The 22,217-nt window shown below is 35.9% G+C and overlaps 1 protein-coding gene across 5 annotated transcripts in view; it reads right to left on the minus strand.

Moving 5' to 3' along the window:
* The window catches only part of CNKSR2 (connector enhancer of kinase suppressor of Ras 2), a 267,319-nt gene that overhangs the window by 44,548 nt on the left and 200,554 nt on the right, over positions 1–22,217 (minus strand). For all 5 annotated transcript variants that reach the window (XM_078064918.1, XM_078064917.1, XM_078064916.1 and 2 more), the window contains 6 exons: positions 18,428–18,476; positions 17,800–17,972; positions 14,152–14,225; positions 13,796–13,867; positions 7,059–7,126; positions 899–999 (listed from right to left, as the gene is read on the minus strand). In XM_078064918.1, the coding sequence (XP_077921044.1) occupies positions 899–999; positions 7,059–7,126; positions 13,796–13,867; positions 14,152–14,225; positions 17,800–17,972; positions 18,428–18,476 (537 nt within the window). The remainder of the gene's footprint in view (positions 1–898; positions 1,000–7,058; positions 7,127–13,795; positions 13,868–14,151; positions 14,226–17,799; positions 17,973–18,427; positions 18,477–22,217) is intronic.

The following is a 22,217-nucleotide window of genomic DNA, read 5'->3' on the forward strand; positions in this document are numbered from 1 at the left end:
CTGATTTAATGTCTGCATCTGCATTTCTAAAATGTTCCAGAGGTGATTCTTATGCATAGCCAAGGTTGAGAAGTGTCCTCAAATTATATCAACATCTTGTGTAGTGCCTTTCTTATTTAAAATCTTCTAGAGTAATATGGAGGTGCAATTAGGTTGGCTGCTCTTGTCACCTAAATTCAGCTTCCATTTCCTATGTGGACGACTCAGTCCCAGGACAGGCAGAATTGACTCTTAAGATGCCGTAAGCATGCAATATATAGTCGAAACTGGGACACTACTGAGATGCTCTTAATAATTCTGATGGGAAACGGGCATAAATTGGGATAGTCCTAAGAAAACCAGGACAGCTGTTTTATCCCATTAAAAGATTAAAGTACAGTGTATACACAGAATCATTTACACACATTAAGAAGTCTGGAGTACCATATAAACACATACATTAAACCAGACCCCATGACTGTCTAAAAAGCTGTATGTCAAAACATGTGTTCAATACAGATATAATATTAATTTTTATGAGTTGTTTCTGAAGGACACAGGAATGAACTTTATTAGTGTGGAAATACATAAGGTCCATTTATATATCTTTTTCTAAGAAAACTTTTTTTCTTGCTGATATTTCCATGAAGGCTACTCTGACAGAAACAGGATTTTTTTTAAATAAACCTGGGCAGATTTTTATTACGCCTGGAATCTGTGGTGACTGTTTCTCCTGATTAAACAGTCTTTGCATACTTAAAGTTTTTTTCCCCTTATTGCTTTTAGACTCCCTATTTTCCTTCCTCTTAGGAATCCTGAGGTCTGACATACAATTCACTACATAGCTGTTTTTAACGAACGAAGGGATATCACTGAAGAATCTGATGCCAAATTACATACATGCCTGTTGGCAACTTACAGAGGGAGGCCGTGGGTATGTATCGTAGGGCGGTGGAGGGCTGTCCTGTTTGGGTGTTGATGGAGTATCTGCTTCTTCCTTGTCACTCTCACTCCAGTAATCTGTAAATTCACACACATAGATACAATAACATTCTATTAAATGTTTCTAGCCATATTTTCAGGAACATAAACTACCAGCTAACACAAGGAAATTTAAATTCCACTCCTACACCCTGCTCCCCAGCACCTCCTACTCCAAGCCCCAGCACCTCCTACTCCTACTTATTTTCGGCTGGGTTTTGAGGAAGAAGGAAGAGTACAATCACCTAATTCCAACCTTTAAAGCAAGCAATTATACATAGCTACAATGTTAAGGAGTTAAGAAAAAGACACTGCATAAGCCAAATCGGGTTTAGGGTGCTTTAGATTCCAGGCCAAATTATACCGAACCTTTAATTAATGAATGATATCACATGATGCCTCTGAAAGGTGTATCATTTTACCCTAAAGATGAACACTCAAAGAAAAGCTATACACACACACACACACACACACACACACACACTGCTGTAGATCTCTACAGATATAAACAGCTCTAAAAATAACGTTCTCAATTCTTTTTTTCTGGCTTCAATTCACTGGTTATCTAACAATCGCTGTTTCCAGAGTCATGCTGACATGAATCTCTATAACACCATACTCCCACCTCTACTTGGAAACACATGGCAAATCCTGATTCTTGCCAAATGCAAAAGGGCAAATTTGCTGATGTGGGCCGCAAGTTCCAAACTTCCAGAACTACTTAAAAGGGTAGAAAATGTAAGCCGCTAGATTTGGCAGACCTCAGGCAAGAGGGAAGGGAAAAAACTGAGAGATAAATCAGTTGAGTAAGTGAAATACAGCACAAAGGCCAATAATCAGAACCTGTTCCACTAATATCTTCACCATTCTTAACTCTGGGTTAATTCTTTACAAGATTTACAAAGAAAAACCTACAAGTATTACCCATATGAATCTCAGATGGTAAAGGAAGTGAAAAAGTATTAAGACATATGTTCCTTATTCTTATGAAAATCCAAATCACAAAAGAACCATCATAAGGCCTAAATGATATTGAGATTTAGGTGAAAAATCATGGCACATATTTTTACAGGAACCCCTCTCCACCCAGGAATTCCTATACTGTAATATTTATATAAATTTTCCTTGCTATACTTATTAATAAATATAGCTAATATTAAGTACTTACTATATATGCTGAATAGAAAGTAGTAGAGCTGGGATTTGAACTAAGAAATCACCTTGCCCTAAACCTTGAAGGGACTCTTTTGTATGACATAGTGGGAGAATTTAATTTGACATATATTCACGATGCTTTTTAAAAATTTTTTTAAAAGATTTTTATTTATTTGTCAGAGAGAGAGAGAGAGAGAGATTGAGTGCACACAAGCAGGGGAAGTGGCAGGCAGAGGGAGAGGGAGAAGCAGGCTCCCTGCCGAGGCTCAATCCCAGAACACTGGGATCATGACCTGAGCTGAAGTCAAACACTTAACTGACTGAGCCACCCAGGCATCCCTATACATGATGCTTTAAGCCCCCCTCCTCCCGCTGCTCTATTACTCGGGCTAACATGAACAGCAATTCTTTAGCCATGGAGATTATTATATTCAGGTCTCAAAATACAAAAACTTTGAAAATGCTATTCCTAACTTTAATTATTCCCTTTGACTAAAAGATAAGCAGAAACTAGTTAATCTAAACTTGTGTCTGGTAATTTACAATGGACCATGCTGGTGACAGCCAGGATACTAAGTTTCCCCTCAAATATGAATTGATGTAGTTGCCCAGAGATGTACCCAACAAACAATGGTGGGAAAAGCATGAACTATATAGTTGGGCAGATGTAGGTGCTCTTGTGATGGTTACTAAACCTGAGTCTCTTTGAACATCTGTAAAAGGGGGCTAATGATAACCACCTTTCAGAGTTGTGTGTATGTGTGTATGTGTGTGTGTGTGGGTACTAAATAAGGTAATATATATTCAAGTGCTTCGCACCTTGACAGCACTCAATAAATATTAGGACCCCTGATCTTCTTGGGTGGATTTGTAGGTAGCATGCTAGGACAGTGTGACCCAGATCACATAGGAGATAGATGCCTTGTGTTTATCTTCTTGGACATTTTTTTTTCTTGTAGCAAGTTGCAGCAATGAAAAGTGAATTCTGAAGTTCTGGGATCTGGGTTAGGTAGTTCTGTGGGAGCTTGAAATACTACAGCGAAGTCACTGCTGGAGGTGAAGGGATCAGCAACCCCCATCCCACCCCCAAGCAGTGGTTTACTAAGATCACTTTGTTTTTACCCTTTCCACTATTTCATGAAACTGTGGCACCTGTGTTGAGTTTCTCCTTGATCTTTGCACTGATACCTTGGGGGGGGTCTCAAAGAATTAGTACCTCAAGTGGTCCTTATCAGCATGTTGAGAAGGAGAGGATTGCCATTTTATACAATTCTCTATAGCTATCACTACAAGTGATAGATGTGGGAGATTCTCTCTCTCTCCTTTTCTCCCTTAGCTGAATTAGGAAGAATTCTAGTCCACTGTTTGATGTAATTCTTGGTTTACTAAAAAGTACCATCAATCTATAGCTTTCTTGGGTTGCTAAAGAAAAGACTGAAATCCCACCTTGTAAGTTAATTTCATTTCTCACAGTAACTTGTGTGTCTTTGAGAGAGCAATGCCAGAGAGGAACCTACACAGAAAATTCAATCATGGTTTATTTGGGGTTTGTGTAGAAAATCACAGGCACACCGTTTGCTCAGAGGCTGAAACCATTTTGATTTGCATTCTAAGAGCAAATTATTTTTTTTAGCTTTCTATTTAGCACAAAATAAATGGGAACTCTTAATGTCTCTTGTAGTGGTATTCAATTTTATAAGTAATCATGAATAAACAGTGCTGTCAATAGAACAGGAACATTTTCACTTCTCATGTTGATATAAAAGGAAAATTTGAAAAAAAGAATGACTTTTTCATCTAAAACTACCAAAAAATATATTTCATTCATTTTTATGTGATTAAAGCTTTAGAAAGACCTTATGTATGACAGAAAATAATGTGTCATGAATGTCTGACTTGAAGGTGGAAAAATATAGAAAAATGATTAGCAGACAATTAGCCAGATTGTGATCTTGATAATTTAGTGTAACCCTGTTTTCTCTAAGTACAACAATAAATAATGAAAGAGAAGCCCACATCCTTTACACTTCTGTAGCTACAGACAGCAATTCACTAAACTTTTATTTAAATCAATGCAAGAGTCACTTCTAAGCTGCACTGGCTACTTAAATAAAAAGTGCTTGGCAGTTGTTACTCCTTTACATGTTTGTGAATGTTTCCCAACCCTCAAAGAGCTATATTTTGTATGAAGTTTAACTTCAGTACTGAGAACGGTTCTCAGGAGATGTCAAAGAACTGTACAGAAGTGTGGAGTAGATACATGGATCCAGTTGCTTTCTCTGCAGAATATACCATGAGACCTAATTGTGCAGAAGGTAGGAAGTGTCGTATGTTTCTGACCTAGGTCAGAGTGCCTGAGGAATATATACTCTATGTGGAAATCCAAATTACTTCAGAGATTCTGGTTGCGATGTGCTAGCAAGAGAGAGGTGAATTATTAACTATTAGCTTCTGCCAATGAATGCCTACCACTCCAGAAGGCACTAAAATATATACTCACATGACCAGGGCAGCATGAATCCATGGACTGAATACTTATTGGAACTTGCATGTGCAATATAACTTACCAGTTCTTTAATCCACAATGAAATTCGACTATATAATACCACGTACAAAGAAAATTCACTAAAATCAAGACCATGCTAAGCTTCAAAGTGATAAAATACAAGAGTTGAGCCTGAAAGTCCAAGACTCCTTATGTACATTACATTTTTTTTCAAAGATTCATTTTTTTTCTATCTGTACATTGCTCACTTTTAATTCTTGCATCTTAAAAGAATCAGAAACAAATCTGTATGCACCTATAAAGGACTCTTTTATGACTTTAAAAAAATGTGAAAAGGAAGACTAGTATTTTTTTTAGTACTCTTAACACAATTTTAGGCCTATAAGTTAAGTTGAAATATGAAAGGTTTATTCCTTTAAAAAACTTTTAACAATGAAAAAATGTGGCTTGATAACTGGCCTGACATTTCCTAGTCCTGGCTGGGATTTGCCTCTGCACCCTGATTTGATGGAGATTGCTTCCACGTTATTTGTGGAAGTATCCATGCTGCTTCCACTCTCAGGAATGCTTTATTTCGTTACTTCCTTAACTCTACTTCCTTCTCATCCTGTGAGAATGAGTTCAAATAATGGAGTCGACATAAAGTCTTTTCCCATTCCCCTCCTGGAAGCAATCTCTCCAGCCGAATTTCCACAGAACTTGATTTGTACTTTCTTACATTTCATTTTCTGTATTATATTAAGAGTACCCTTTCTACTAGAATTCAGTGTAATTTCAGGCAGGATGGGTGCCTATTTCACCTTAATTTAAACAGAGTGCTAGTTGAAGGCATTACACAGAAAAGCTTCATATTGAATAAAATATCTTCTCTTCCCCTCTTCTGCTGACTTTACATCAGGCTCACGATCACTTCCTCTAGCAAGTTATTTCCTCATTAATCCTGCCTCCTTCCCAGGTTTTTTTTTTTTTTAATTTTGCATCCACTTAGCAAATTTTTCGTCAGTTGCACGTTGTGCAATCATTAGGACTCATTTACTTTATGTTGCTTGTTCGTTTTTCTTTTTTTGTTTTTGTTTTTCTCAGGCAATTTCAAGGGTGTATCTTTGAGATCCTCAACAAGATGATATATTCCTAATGGCAGGAACCATGTTTTGCTATTTCTTTGAAATCTTCCTGCCCTAACTCCTCACCCTTCAGTGCTCTACCCATTCTCATTCCCTCACCCAATGGCTCTAAACCAGGGGTTGGTAAACTAAGGCCTGCAGGCCAAATGAGGCTCTCTGCCTGTTTTTACATGGCCTGTGGATCAAGAATGGTGTTTAGATTTTTAAATGGTTAAGAAATCAAAGGAAGAATATTTTTTGAAATGTAAAAAATGATATGAAATTTAATCTCAGTATCCATAAATAAAGCTTTATTAGAGCCCAGACACATCCCTCATGTGTGTACAGCTGCTTTCATACTGTAATGGCCGACTTTGACCAGTTTAGACAGAAATCTTACGGGCTTGCAAAGCCTAAAACATTAACTACTTGGCTCTTCACAGAAAGTTTGCCAACCCCTGCCCTAAACATTTGCTGACAGATTGGTTTTGTGATCTGGTTATCTTCTTTAGAACTCTCTAACCTTTAGCTTTTAGATGTTTAAAAAAGTTTTGGCTGAGGTTTTACTCTGAGAGGAAACAGAAGGTTTTTAGAGTCTCCACATAAACAAATAGGCTATGCCCACCGGAGACACAACTGGAAATATGTTTGTATATATATCAACCTGTAGAATTTCTCTGATTTGGGTCTCTTTTGAGACTTCCAACACCTGTTGATGCTTCCAAGGGATGTACAATAAACACTTTTTGGAAATGTAAAGCAACTTCGGAATGGTGACTACAACTTTCAGTAAAATTTTAATTTTGCATAATGACATTGTCTTTTGTAAATCTGAGGTCAATACCGAGGCAAGTTCCATAAGATCACAGAGTAACAGATGAACAGAACCGAAGAACATAACCAACTGAGATAATTTATGGAAGAAGGGGTCATCCATCTGAGTTCTTTGCATAAAAGTCCACTAAAATGTCTATGAAGCTGCTAAACAGAAAAAAACAATGCACCAATAAGGACCTGAACTTTGGCCAATATTTAGGATCAATTACAGACTTTTTAAGATTTTTTCCTCCTTTGAAAAAAAGACTGAGAGAGACAGCAACGAACTCCACACTAGGTGCTCCAAAAATTTCAGAGTTTATTCCCCACCTGTTTAGTTTACTAGACCTTACCTATAAGATGCTATGGTTTGGATTCAAAGTGCCCAGAAGAGAAATAACCACAGCCTGGTGACTGCATGTTCATTCAAATGATAGTAGTGAATCACTGTATAGGATAACAACAAAACAAAACAAAACAAAAACCCCATGACTCTAAAAAAAAAAATATTCCTTTACCTTGTTCTTGCTTAATCCTCTCTCTTTCTGCATATCCCGCAGTCAGCATATTGATTCTGTTAAGCCACCTGAAAAAAACAAATGTTAAAATCAGTAATATTGCAACTTAATTTTTTATATTTTACTTCTTAAACATATTTATTTTAAGAATAAAGACGATGTGGCATATATACAATGGAATATTGCTCAGCCATCAAAAAGAATGAAATCTTGCCATTTGCAACGACATGGATGGAGCTAGAGAGTATTATGTTAAGTGAAATAAGTCAGTCAGAGAAAGACAAATATCATATGATTTCACTCATATGTGGAATTTAAGAAACAAAACAAATGAAGGGAAAAAAAGAGAGAGACAAACCAAGAAACAGACTCCTAACTCTAGAAAACAATCTGATGGTTACCAGAGTGGAGGTACGTTGCGGGGGGGGGGGGGTGGCTGGTGAAGGGGATTAGGAGTGCACTTGTCATGATGACCACCGAGTAATGTAAAGAATTGCTGAATCAGTACACTGTATACCTGAAACTAATAAGACGGTATATTAACTAAACAGGAATTAAAATAAAAAACATTATTATTATTAGTTTTAGAGAGGGAAGGGGTAGGGGCAGAGGGAGAAGGAGAGAGAGAATCTTAAGCAGACTTCAAGCCCAGCATGGAGCCCAATGCGGGGCTCGATCTCACAACCCTGAGGATCATGACCTGAGCCGAAACCAAGAGTTGGACGACTAACTGACTGAGCCACCCAGGAGCCCCCAAATTACAAAACTTAATAAAAATATTTATTTTAAGATGTTTAAGAATATATGGGATAATTCTACATAAAAGATGTGTTCTTTGCTACTCTTGACACATGGAGTCTTCAATGAGCTCCAATTTGCTGTAGTACAAATTGTTCCCACACTAAAGATGCTATTTTGATAGAAAAGTCTTAGGCAAACCTGTTCATATCTGTAATATAGAGGGTTTTAAGATGATCAGATCCCTATTAATTCTGTTGCTCCCAATTTAGAAGCACTCCAAATATCACTGCTGATTGTGTCTTCAGAGCAAATGCTCTTTTACAGTTACTTAATATCATACAATATATACTGATGAGGGAGAAAGTTATGGACCTTGCCTGTCAAAATAAACTTTACTATGAAATATTAGTTTTGAAGAAGGTCAGTTAAGTTTAGTGATCCAGGGGGAAACACATGTCAGGAGTACTTTGGAACTTTGTCTCTAAATACAAGGGTATTAGGTTTTCTAAAGACAAAATGAACAAACATAATTTTAACCTCTGTTCAGATCCTGAAAATTTATTTCCACGCATAATAGTAACCTAAAAATAAATCTTTCCTCTCTCAGTAGTGCTGCCATTGCCAGTGTAGGGGCCTGCATTGTTTCAATTTCCATCTTTTGTCCCACCAGATCTCTCCCTGTGTTCATTATTTCAGCTGTTTACACTGCATCAGATTATCAAATCATAAAATCTTTAAATTAACCTGACACTTTCCCATCGGTCCATTCTGAGCTATGATCCATATACTTTCCCAAATCAGAAATTAAGGAAGAACCCCCCTTCCAAACTACCATAAGTTTGGAAACCATAGTAGAGTTAACATCATTAAACTGTGGAATAATCTGAGCAAGATATATTTTTAAGAAAAAATTGTGTTTGAGAAATTTTTCTCCCAAGAGTTTATCTCCTGTGTCAGATGGAAGACGATGTGATTTGAAGTGAGTCATGTATTACAGCACTTATGTCCAGTGGTATTCACTGTGCAGCAGATTCTTAGAATATCTTGAAAAGGGAGGAAATATGTATCTCTCACTGACAAAATCACATCCATGGAAATTTATGCTTTAATTTTAACAATAAGTCACCTAAAGCTCAACTTTATTTTGATAATTACAATGTAATTATCACCTCAAGTATTTTTGGGAAGTGAAGAAGGGACTGGAACAGAAAGGGAATAAAATAAAGATTGATCAAATAAATTCAGTAGCATAGAGTACACTCACACACTCCAAAAAATTACAAATGATAAGAAGTCAACTTCATGATAAATAACCCTTAAAAAGGACTCTAATCACTAGTAAAAGGTCAAAATTAAAATTTAGTCTACAGGTCATTTGTAGTGAGTAAGGGGTTGAATTTGTACTGCAAGACAACTTTTAGCACTCTTGAGAAAGACTTGTCTGGTGCTTTTTGGGTGAAAATGATGATAATAGCACTATAGGAACATGTATTATTAGATTTTAATCTAGTACCTCATACTGACTATTTTAAAAAACATCAGTGAAATTTCATTTTGTCAGGAGTTTAAAGAACAATGAGGTCTTTATGAGATGAATCAGAAAACTAAAAAGAGGCTTCCTTGATTTTTCAGTTCAACAAATTTACTAAGTGCCTGCTATATGCTGAACAATGAGCTATGTTTTGGGGGCACGAAAATGAATAAGACATAATTCCTGCCTTCAGTGAGTTCCAGAATTGCTAAATGTCACAAGACAATTGAAAATTCGACTGCTTTTAGGAAGAAAAATTCTGTTCATGATAAAAACTCTTTAGAAAGCGTGTGGCTTACTCAGGCCAGTGTGTACACGCACAAAAGGCTGAACACCACACTGCTGTTGGTGCTGTCTTGGATAAACTTGTCCTTAAGACCGCAGCTTGAAGAGGCTGACCTATATACTTGTTGCAGTATAATTTGGTATTTATAGGTCATTATAAACAGCAGATATATATGCAGTAATGGAGTCAAGAAATATTTAATGAGAACCTATGTCTGCAAGGTCCTGTTCCAAGCACCAAGGACGTAGAGAGAAACAAAACCAAGCGTCTGCCTTCACAGAGCCTACATCTTAGTGAAGGCAACAGACAATAAATAGGGATACAAATAAACATATGTCAAGTTATTATCAAGTGCCATTTACAAAAATAGCTAGGTGAAAAATTAGGAAGTCAAAGGTGCTAGGAATGGGGGGAGGCTATTTTAAGAAAAACCGGTTAGGGATATAAGCATTGAATTTAATGATGGGGAAGTGCTTTAATACTCGGTCTATATTCAGCACCTTACTGTACCACTCATTTTTTTAAAAAGATTTTATTTATTTGACAGAGAGAGACAGCGAGAGCAGGAACACAAGCAGGGGGAGTGGGAGAGGGAGAAGCAGGCTTCCCGCCGAGCAGGGAGCCTGATGCAGGGCTCGATCCCAGGACCCCAGGATCATGACCTGAGCCAAAGGCAGACGCTTAATGACTGAACCACCCAGGCGCCGCAACACTAATGTTTTAAAACAAGATAATATAGGTATGGAGATATTGAGCCTAAAGGAAACATTCCCACGAAGTTGTCAAGTGTTTAGAGAATAATGTATTGAGAAGAAAAAAAATGAGTAAGAACTACGGGAGTAATGTACAAAAAGTAATTACCAAAGAGAAATGGGTGAATCCTCACAATTGTAAGGACTTATGTGCTGACATGATAAGGAATATATAGGCCAAATGAATTCAGTAAATAAGTTTCAGAATACTTGAGAAACACGATATTTTGTTTTCTTCCCACAGATTTCACAAAGACTGGCAATTTTTTTTTCATGTTTCAGTGCTCATTTCTGAGGAGGAAACAGATGGATGGTGGTGGGGGCCTCAAAAAGTGTTTTTGCAAATTACCTCACAATCAAACTTACAGCTGCTCAGAAAATAGAAGGTGAGATTTTAATATTCCATGTGTATATATATGTATATATACATACATTTGGGTATGTGTATATGTATGTATAGATGGGTATATGTAAATTTGGGTATATGTATGAGTGTGTGTTTCTCAGTATACACACATGCAGATATTTTATACAAGAAAATTAAATTTAAGGAGTGCTTTTTCATTTCAATTACTAGGTCCTGTCAAAACTCACACTATATTTTTAAAATACATATGCTAGTGCTTTAGAAATTAAGAAATAACCAGATAAAGCTTATATTTATATTATAATTAGCATAACTATGATATTATAAATATAAAATCTCTTGAAGACTTAGGTACATTCCTTTAAAAGATTATATATGGAATGAACTAACACCCAGATTATCTTGCTGTTATGTAACGATCAGGCTACTGAACAAAATTGTTGGGGGGCATCTCTCCCACCACTAATCCTCTGTTTATTTCCAGCACTGGCACTCCTCCTATTAACAAGTAATTTCTAAAAACTTGCCTATTCAAAATACACATTGGGAATATGATTATAAAAAAAGAAAAAGCAATAAAAGTCCATTATACTTAAATTTTTAAAAAGATTCAGTATTTCAAGACAACGTAATTCTGAAGGTTATAGCATACCATAACAAGGCTCACATAAAACAGCACTCTTAAATGTATGATGTGGAGATAACATATTTGATCTCATCCATTTTTTTTCCTTTGACTCATCACTTAGAAAAAACAAAATGAAACACATGGATTTGGTTTAGCTTCTTCTATGAGATCCTGAACCAGATACATCCATAGGAGTATCAGGGAAGAATAGTGACATGACACACTTTTGAAGTTATTGCTAACACAAGGCAGGGAGTGGAGACCAGGAACGGTTTTATAGTTCATAAAAAGGCATTTTCTATGCCTAAAAAGACCCTGATTAACATGTTTTGTGAATAATTAAGTTATGCTAATTCTCAGATAGAGGTGATTGTGTTCTAGTGTATCCATCTTGTAAGATGGGATAATGCTCATTTTTACCACTAATTCTGTTTGGTCATGATGTAAACATTTCATATTCATCCCAAGGGCACTGAGCTCAACATGCAATAAAATAGATAGTGAGTAACTAGAACAGTAGAATTATAAAATTATTAAAACACAAAATAGAGCATTACAACCTGCCCCTCACCCCATGAGCATGTGAATGAACATTTTCATTTTGAGAACAAATTAAGGAGAAAAGGCTCTCCAAATTCTAATTGCCTAGTGTGAAATTTCAAGGATGGTAACATAAATCAAAAGAAGATTATGGGAAGTACAAGAAAGACTCAGTTCCCTTATTAATAATAACATATATTTTAAAAAGATTTTATTTATTTATTTATTTGACAGAGAGAGAGAGAGGGAACACAAGCTGGGGAGAGGGAGAGGGAGAAGCAGGCTTCCCGCCGAGCATGGAGCCTGATGCGGGGCTCAATACCAGGACCCTGGGATCATGACCTGAGCCGAAGGCAGACGCTTAGCCCACTGAGCCACCCAGGCGTCCCAATAATAACATATTTTATCAAGTGTTTTGAACACTTGTTCGCCATTTCCTTGTATTCATTTCCTTGCTTTGGACAAAGCGTGCCTTTACTCCCACGTGTCAAAAAACCAAGATTATCTATAAAAGCATATCAAGTGTTCATTTAGTGTGCTCAAGCACATTTATAAAGTTGCACCATTTTGTGCCTAAAAAGATCTGGATACTGGGGCACCTGGGTGGCTCAGTCAGTTAAGTGTCCGAGTGTTGGTTTCAGCTCAGGTCATGATCTCAGGGTGGTGAGACTGAGCCCCGCGTGGTGCTCCGCACTCAGTACAGAGTCTGCCTCAGACTTTCCCTCTCCCTCTCCCTATGCACCGCCCCTCCACCACTCTTGCTCCCTCTGTCTCTCAAATAAATAAATAAATCTTTAAAAAAATATCTGGATACTAAATTTTTTGGAGACACACAAAGAAAGGTAAATGGGCTAAGAGTCCAAAGTATATAAAAGGAATATATATTGCCAGCAAACACTTAAACAGCACTTACAATTGAACAGGGACTGTTCTAAGCCCTTTATGTGTGCTCATTTGCTCCTCACAATAGTCCCCTGGGTGGAGATGGTTATTATGTCCATCTTTTTCAAGGGGCCAATACCTGGCATAAACTGGTCCAGTTCTATAGCCAAGGTCACACAGCTAGTAAGCACGACAGCTGGGATTTGGACAGTCTGGTTCTAAAGTCTATGCTCTTAATCACTACGCTATGCTGCCTCTCCCTAACTGTTGGCAAGTTATATAGGTCATATGCAAGACCTGTGGAAGACCTGTGAAAAGGAAAAATCTGAATCTTAAATCTAGTTTCTCTGAATCTAGAAACGAGAGGGGAAAGGAAGGAAAAGGAAGAAAGCATCAAATTCATAAAAGCTAAAGTGGAAACCTGGAGCAGAATGTTGTAGATGATGGGAATATATATATATAATATGTATATGTAAAATATATATATATTTCTCCCTCCTTCCCAGCAGCCCCAAATAACCATGTAGCCATCTAATCACTTGGCAGTATAATCTTTTCCACTGATAGAAGAAAGATGACAAAAAGCAATACTAACTTTGCTTAGAACTGAATAATTGAGATGGATGTTGTGCCATAAATACTCAGCACTTGGAAAAGTTAGTTTTTTGGGGGGTGATTATCTTTTCCCCCAACCTGGAAATAAATTTGAAGACACATTCTTGAAATGGACTTAAAAAAATTTTTTTTTTTACAGTGGATTTTTTTTTTTTTGGTCTATATATGGATTCAGGCACATTTTTGGTAAACTTGATAAACAGTCAACAAGTTCATTTTGATCTTTAAAATGCTATTCTCTGAAATTAGCTAAGGCTAGATGCAGCTATGCCTGAGTCCATTTTATTTAAACTGATCGGTCACAGTGACATTATTCTCTAACATTAATGTGGAAAGTTTAGAATTCTAAGCCTAACTGACTTTCTAAGTGCTTTGAAATTTAAGTAACATGTTACCTGTTCATATCATCAAGATGCTCAGCAGCAAAATAAAAGCTTTTGATTTTAGGATGACAGGCTTTGAATGCACTGCAAAAGGAAACAAAGTACACTTATTTTATTTCAAATTGGGAAATAAGTTAGAACCAAATAATTTTTATGGGTAAAATTACCTCAACATCTAACCTGAGTTCACATATATAATGCTTCTGCCATGATGACAGAATCACTAAAAGATTCAATTTTCTGCCCACAAAACTGCTTTCTTATTATCTCAATTTGAAAGCATTAGATAAGCAACCTATAATTTAAAAGCTAGAAATTAAAAAAAAAAACTTCCTTTCTCTCCCTCTCCCCAGATAAAATCAACTTACTATTTCTTGCGGCATTCACTGGCTCTATCAATTTTAAATTCAGGCAGACTGATGAATCCTTCTGCTTTTTCATCCTGAAGAGGCAACAGTCTTATTTAGGGTATTATACACAAAGGGTTGAAGCTGATAATACTATATAACTATGCCTTAAAAATTTATATAATAAATCTTTTCATTTAATTTCTTAAATTTGACATTTTAGAGATTAGAGTTCCACTCTTATTTGTTATATTCCATTAAACTGAAGATATACTTTGAACATTTAGAGTACTACAAATTAAGATATACACAGAAATTTTGAAAACTCCTTATATTAGAATGAAGATAGAAAATTCTTTAAATTGTCAAAGTGAAACATGTTTTATAAGTAATTTTCTCACCAGAATGTACATATACTTCCATAACATATAAAATAGCTTCAGTCCACATTCACCATTCATAATTTTCTATAATTTTTAATGTTCAGATGTAAAATACATTGAAGTTTACTAATTCAATTCCTTTTCTGCCTCCAAAAAAGTCTTTCATCAAACCTGAATTAAATATGCTGTGTAATGAAAAAATGTTCATCATCATTAGCCATCAGGGATAGTCAAACCAAAACCACATTGAGATACCACCTTACACCAGTTAGAATGGCAGAAATTGACAAGGCAAGAAACAACAAATGTTGGAGAGGTTGTGGAGAAAGGGGAACCCTCTTACACTGTTGGTGGGAATGCAAGTTGGTACAGCCATTTTGGAAAACAGTGTGGAGGTGCCTCAAAAAATTAAAAATAGAGCTACCCTATGACCCAGCAATTGCACTCCTGGGTATTTACCACAAAGACACAGATGTAGTGAAAAGAAGGGCCATATGCACCCCAATGTTCATAGCAGCAATGTCCGCAACAGCCAAACTGTGGAAAGAGCTGAGATGCCCTTCAACAGATGAATGGATAAAGAAGATGTGGTCCATATATACAATGGAGTATTGCTCACTCATCAGAAAGGATGAATACCCAACTTTTACATCAACATGGATGGGACTGGAGGAGATTATGCTAAGTGAAATAAGTCAAGCAGAGAAAGTCAATTATCATATGGTTTCACTTATTTGTGGAACATAGGAAATAGCATGGAGGACATTAGGAGAAGGGAAAAATGAAGGGTGGGAATCGGAGGGAGAGATGAACCATGAGAGAATATGGACTCTGAGAAACAAACTGAGGGTTTTAGAGGGGAGGGGGGTGGGGGGTTGGGCTAGCCCGGTGATGGGTATTAAGGAGGTCACGTACTGCATGGAGCACTGGGTGTTATACGCAAACAATGAATCATGGAACACTACATCAAAAACAAATGATGTAATGTGTGGTGATTAACATAATAAAATAAAATTAAAAAATAAATATGCTGTGTATTCAAGATTTTATAAATGAAATAAGTTAATTTGATCTTCAAATATCTACCTTGCTATGAATGCTATATATATAAAAGTCATTTTCTACTTGGACAATTGAATGAAATCCATAAAATCCTCGTCTCTCTAATGTGGCAAGGAAAAACAAGATAGGAGAATTACCCAAAATGTTATGTTAGATATAAGTTATTCCAACTAGGCTAAGACTACCTTTGGCTAAATCCTTTCATTGTTGTTGTCCCTTTCATGGTCATGACCAAGTTCCTCAGACTTTTACTCCCCCAAACTTTAATCTGTGCTGTTACCAGTTCATGGCTCCTTACATATCAAGTTCAAGTGACATTACACCCCCATCTGCTATCTCAAGGAAAAAAAATACAGATTCTCAATTCTTTCAGTATGTATGTATAAATGTAAAACTTAATAAAAATCTGATTATTACTGATAGTGACTGAAATGTGTGTTATAAAAAAGAGAGTATTATAACTTTTTCAATATTTTCCAATATGTGAGTATTTTTTTTCTTCCAACCTTGGGGTAAACACAATAGTTTCAAATCTCTTTTTCAGCTTTGACGTCTGCTATATCAACCTTGATGTCTTTAACTTAAAAATTCTAAATTTTGAACAATTTAAAATATTTTTGGGGTAGATATGATCTTCCTATAATGATGTGATGAGGGATTTTTACATTTCTCCTAAAAAATCACACTGTTATTCTTATAATATATACTATGGAATTATTCATTCACTTCTCACAAGGCTAACACAGTAACAACTCTGAAACTTAGCTACTGTTCAATAAAAAAGGGTCTCAGTTTTTTATCTCTTACATTTTGAAAGATAGAATATAATATAGCATACAGCAGACAAATCTACAAGTGAACTTAAAGAGAAACGAAGACTATATTTTGATACTCTTTGGTTGGCATATAAAAAGTATTTGATATATGTTAAATGAAAATATTGGTAAAATTGTGTTTTATATCTAAAATAAGATATACTTAGTGAAACAGAAGACTTTTTAGGTAATTGTGTGACTGGCACAAATAATATCAAAAGTGCAGAAAATAACCAAATCCTTCTATATAATATAGGCATTTATATTAAATAGCAAAATGTTACTTTAAGATTTTACAAATGAAATAAGAGGTCAATTTGAAAAATATTACTAACAGCATATTACTGAGTACTGAGTGTATGCCAGCCATTGTTCTAAGTGGGCTTTACATGAACTGATTCATTTCATCCATACGATAGCCCAGTGAGCTAGGTACTATTATTACTCCCCCTTTTAGCAAATGAAGAAACTGATGCTTAGTAACTCAGGTGGGTTAAGTCTATTCTCTTAACCATAACAAACATAACTCCTCTAGACATTTTATGTTATAATAATAAGCATAATTATGTTGTTAAATTATATTTCAAAAATTAATCTTCAAATGCAAATTGATGAATGTCTTAACATGACAGTATTCCTGTAAGACTATTTAGCCAGCACACCATATTAAACCATGTCCATTTTTTGAGAAAACAAGTTAACAATAGAAATTATTGTAAAAAAAATCTTAATAAGGTCAACTGATAGATGGGTATGGCAAAAGAATGAAAATAAATGCAGAGTCAAAGAAATATCAACGTATACTCTTGTGGTAGGTTATGATATAACTACTCTGGATAAAGATCTGTTTACTGCAAATGAAGCAGGAAATCATAAGAACAATTTAAATATACTATATACACTCCCCTTCCCCTATCCCTCAAATGGGCCAAATGAAATGAATACTTGCAGATTTTCAAAACTAGTCTCCCAGTTCACATATTCTTTAAGAAAAACAAATTCATGTGCTCTTAATTTACTTAAATTATTAAATAACTTCTTTCCCCCAAGAAAACAAAAAATTTTAAAACTTTAAGCAAAAGTGAGACATTTAAAAATCTATTTCAAATTCCATGTATAATCCTTCTAGTTAAGCTATTGCTGGAATTAGTTTGGAATTTTGAATTAGATACACAGAATTTTATGTGTTGTGTTTTAGATATGTTGCCACATTTGAATAATTGAGACAACTATCTTTCCAGAACCCCAAAATGCAATCATTTTAAGAAGGCAGATTAAAAAATAACTAGCGGGACTCTCCTGAATAAGGATTAAGGTGGTTATATGATTTTAAAATTTAAGTCCTCAAATGGTGATTCTTTGGGTTAAAGACAGAAAAATGGATGAGAAAACAAAACCCTTTGTCTTACCTCCTCATTAATATACCAATATAGGGATGCATCCTTTAGGACAAACCAGTATTTCTTCCATTTCTGTGAAAAATAACTCTTTGCATCTTTCTTTTTCCAAAGCCAACCTTCACAGTCACCCCGGCCAAGATCTTTGCAAGAAATTCTTCTTTTGCTCTTGCCAGCTATAGGACCTAAAGATCATAGTAGGTAAAAATGCTCTTTAAATTTTACACAAGTGTGAAGGTAGAAGATTAATCTATAGCTCATAAAGATAAGTCTGGGTACTTAACCTTAAAAATTCTTATTTTTACACTGTACCAGAATAGAAAACTATGGAAATCTTTAATACTTTTCCCCCCACCTAAGTGACATGCAATGGAATCAGGAGTGTGTAATCCCAGTCTCAAAACCAGTGGAGACCATTTATTGTAAAAGGTACCCCTTCATCATAATTGACCTGAAAGAGAAGCTGGTCTTGGCAGTTCTTGCTAGGGGTTTGTGATCTTCCAAACCACAATGGGCTCAGGCAAGAGAGGATGCGTGAAGTATGCTGGTGATTATCACAGTGCAAACTAAGCAGCTATATATTTCATTTCATTTCATTTCATTTCATTTCATTTCATTTCATTTCACTTCCCTTTCTTACCTTTGTTTTTCTTCTTTGATTTGTGCTGCAGTGAGGACTGCTGAAATGTCTGAAATCAAAGGATGGGAAGAATGTTATTTGACACTCGGGGTGCCATCCGCAGTGCCAGAATGCTGCACAGAACTCTCAAGAGCTGAACAATGACTCTGAACCCAGGTCAGAGAAAATACTTTCTTTTTCCAAAGACTCAAAACAAATTCATATAGATCATGTCACTTAACTTTCTAATCAACCATGAAGCGGGAGAGGGTATTATCGTTGTCTTTCTTTTGTAGGCAGAGAAAGCAGAGCAGGAAGCACTGGTGAAACTCAGGACTCTTATATATATATACAGTACTACTTTTTACCCTTTCTTTTTTTTTTTTTTACGGGTTTATTGTGTTTTCCCAGGCAATATCTCATTTGTTTCTCACAAGGGCTTATGAAGTAGTCAGGCAAAAAGGACTCTCACTTGTTACTTTGAAGTTCATTCCTTTCCATAAGCCACCAGCACTTGAATGAATATTTTCTTGTCATACCTACTTCTGTTACTAGGACTGGGAAGTAATCTTCGTGTAAGTCATGTTAGTACCTCATCTCCAATGATCTTTACTTCTCCTCTCCTCAGCTATCCATCCCCACGGCCAGGTTTGTTATCTTAAGCACACCCCGACCACTGCCTCTATTACTGACATTTTATGTAGCCCAATAGCTCCAACCCAGTCATTTTTAGAAAATCTTCACTGAGGCATCCAATTTGTCGGCCTTACCACCCTTCTGTGCCTTTTTTTTTTCTCACTTAGTTTTCATGAGACATCATTATAATCATTATATTGAACCATGCTCTCTCCATCATACTTGCCTAGCTAAACAACCATCTCAGCTAAACCCGCCTGTCTGCTCTATGCTAAGTACCAGAAAAGCTTAATGTTTTAGGAGAAAAACCCGCAACTGTATTGACTGGTCTAGCTTTCAATGACTACAAATCACTGGTTCTAGTCAGACAGTCTACTAAGCTACATTGTTGTTCACTGGTATAATGAGGTTAATTATGTCCGCATGATTAGCTAGCTAACAGGGTAGAGAGATAGCATGTGTAATTTCAATTCACAGATACTCCTTCAAAATGAATTTTAGGTAACAAACTCTTTCTCTTTAGAAGGGTATGTCTGTAAGGGGTAATTGGATTTTGCTTACATAAAATTCACTGGTCTTGGTTTTGTACAATACATTTGTATTCTGTGACATACTTTCTTATTTGGTATCTTTGTTCATAAAATAACATTCTACTTATATAGCAATTTTCTTGTTTTGTATATGGTTTACTTAATTCTCATGAATATGGTATTACAGATGGATACCAGTCCTAAAGATAAGGATCAGATAATTTGCTGATGTACAGCGTAACCCCGAAATAATTACCTTTAAAGCAATAGAAACATGTCTGTATGTGGTGTGTGTGTGTTTACAAAACTTTGCAGGACACATGGCTACAGAAATTCATAATCAATTTTGGAGAGGAAACAAAAGATAAAACCTATTATGCTGTGTTGATTTTCTTGAGTGCTCTTTGTTTCAAAATAAGAGCTCAAATAATAACTCAGGCTAGTGTGCTCAAGTATGGGTAATTTACATAGTTATTTTCCCTAAATTGTTTGTCTATAAAATTACTGATTGTTTTTTTTTCCTTTCGTGTTTCCACAAGTACTCATTACAATCTTACAGTTCATTATTCTTAAAAATGACAAAGGTGGTGGTGGTTTATTTTTAGGGAGCTATATGTATAACAGACAACTTGAAAGAATATATTTTATGCTCTCCAGGCTTTTTTTTTAAATAAAATTATCTTTTCTTTCCCCATAGATGTGTTTTTATACTGACTGTGATTGCAGAGTATAATCAGTGTACATACTGTTGAAACTCAAGAACTCCTAGGCACGCAATATAGATTTATCCAACATTCAAAGAAGCAAAGCCATAGATGTTTTTTGTAAATATTAAAAATATTACAATGAAATTATCTTAAGAGATTTTATTATTTTTCTGTGTGACATGACATTTTCTAAAATAAAAAAATGAATTGAACTACAGTTGAGCCTTGAACAAGGTGGGGAGCTGGGGCACCAACCATATAACTTTTGACTCCCCCCAAAACTTAACTATTAATAGCCTACTGTTAAACAGCTTAACCTACTGTTGACCGGAAGTCTTACCGATAATGTGAACAGTTGATTAACTTATATTTTATATGTTTTATGTATTATGTACTATATACTTACAACAATACCTAACTTTTTCTTATTATTTTTCAGTATTTCTAGGCAATGTGGTTTGCCTGAGTTTTTTTTCAAATTGTCACAAATCTCTAAAAATTTTTCCAATATATTTATTGAAAAAAACCCACATATAAGTGGACCCATACAGTTCACATATAAGTGAATAACCTGTGTTGTTCAAGGGTCAACTGTATATGCTTTTTTTTTATTATTATGTTATGTTAATCCCCATACATTACATCATTAGTTTTAGATGTAGTGTTCCATGATTCATTGTTTGTGCACAACACCCAGTGCTCCATGCAGAACGTGCCCTCTTTAATACCCATCACCAGGCTAACCCATCCCCCCACCCCCCTCCCCTCTAGAACCCTCAGTTTGTTTCTCAGAGTCCATAGTATATGCTTTTGAAAGTAATAGGGAAAGCAATGAAAATTACAGTTAAGGAAATAGGGCTCTAGAAGAGAATTAATACAGCAGGCTTCAGGCTGCTATCTCAGAGGGGCCTGCTTGCAAGGTTGGCCCTCAGCTACCATCTGGGAACTTGGCTGGTAAACAGTTCCCTATACTGACATGAGCTTCACTAAGCAACAAGACTGTTTTGCCCACCCAGGGACTAAACACCTGTTTTTCTTTGGGGAATCTAGAATTTTTGTAGTTGCTAGACAGAGGATGTCTCTATAACCAACCCAATAAAAGTCTTCGGTGCTGAGTCTTTAATGGGCTTCCCTGGGCAGAGACAATATACATGTGACTGCATTTTTGCTGCTTGGGTGAGAATGCACTCCGCAGGATCTGTCACAAGGAGAAAGCATAGGAAGCCTGCACATAGATTTCTCCAGATCCCATAGGTGTCTTTTTTCCTTACTGCTTTGACTACACCTCCTTGCTGTGTCACTGTAGTAAATCTTAGCCGTGGGTAGAGCTACATGCTGAGTCTTGTGAGTCTTTCTAGTGAATCACAGAACATTTGGGTGATCTTGGGGACCCCTGAAAAAGCCTCATATTCAAAAGAGTCCTTACAAACTTATATTAAAAATTGTTCATATGCATAAATAAGCTCCTGACAGTGAAGGTTTCCTGATGTCATCAGCGACGGGGTGATTAGGCACTCCTGATTTGCAAATTTATAATCCTGTGTAGTCTTTTCTAGTAGAACTGATGGAATTCTTCATTCTGAATGACAATCGGTATCACTTTTTTTTTCAGTTTCTAATGATATCATGAAAAATTTCACATAAGCAAGACACTAAGAACAGACCCATGACTATAATGGCTAACGCAGCAGATCATATAAGGTGCTATGACTGAAAAAAAAAGAGAGGCCTGGAATCTTTGCTTTCATGATGATGAATACTTTTCTCATGACAGTGGAAATTTACAATATATTTTATTTTTGTATTTTTCTTATTAGCTTCAGATCATCCTTCTTCCAGGTTCATGTTCAAGTATATCCTTTAGAAGTTCTTTCATAACAGTCTGTGAGTAGCAAACTCTTCTAGATTTTTACATTTGAAAATATAAAAATCCTTCAC

The sequence above is a fragment of the Halichoerus grypus genome, chromosome X (assembly GCF_964656455.1).
Source record: "Halichoerus grypus chromosome X, mHalGry1.hap1.1, whole genome shotgun sequence".
Taxonomy (NCBI): Eukaryota; Metazoa; Chordata; class Mammalia; order Carnivora; family Phocidae; genus Halichoerus; species Halichoerus grypus.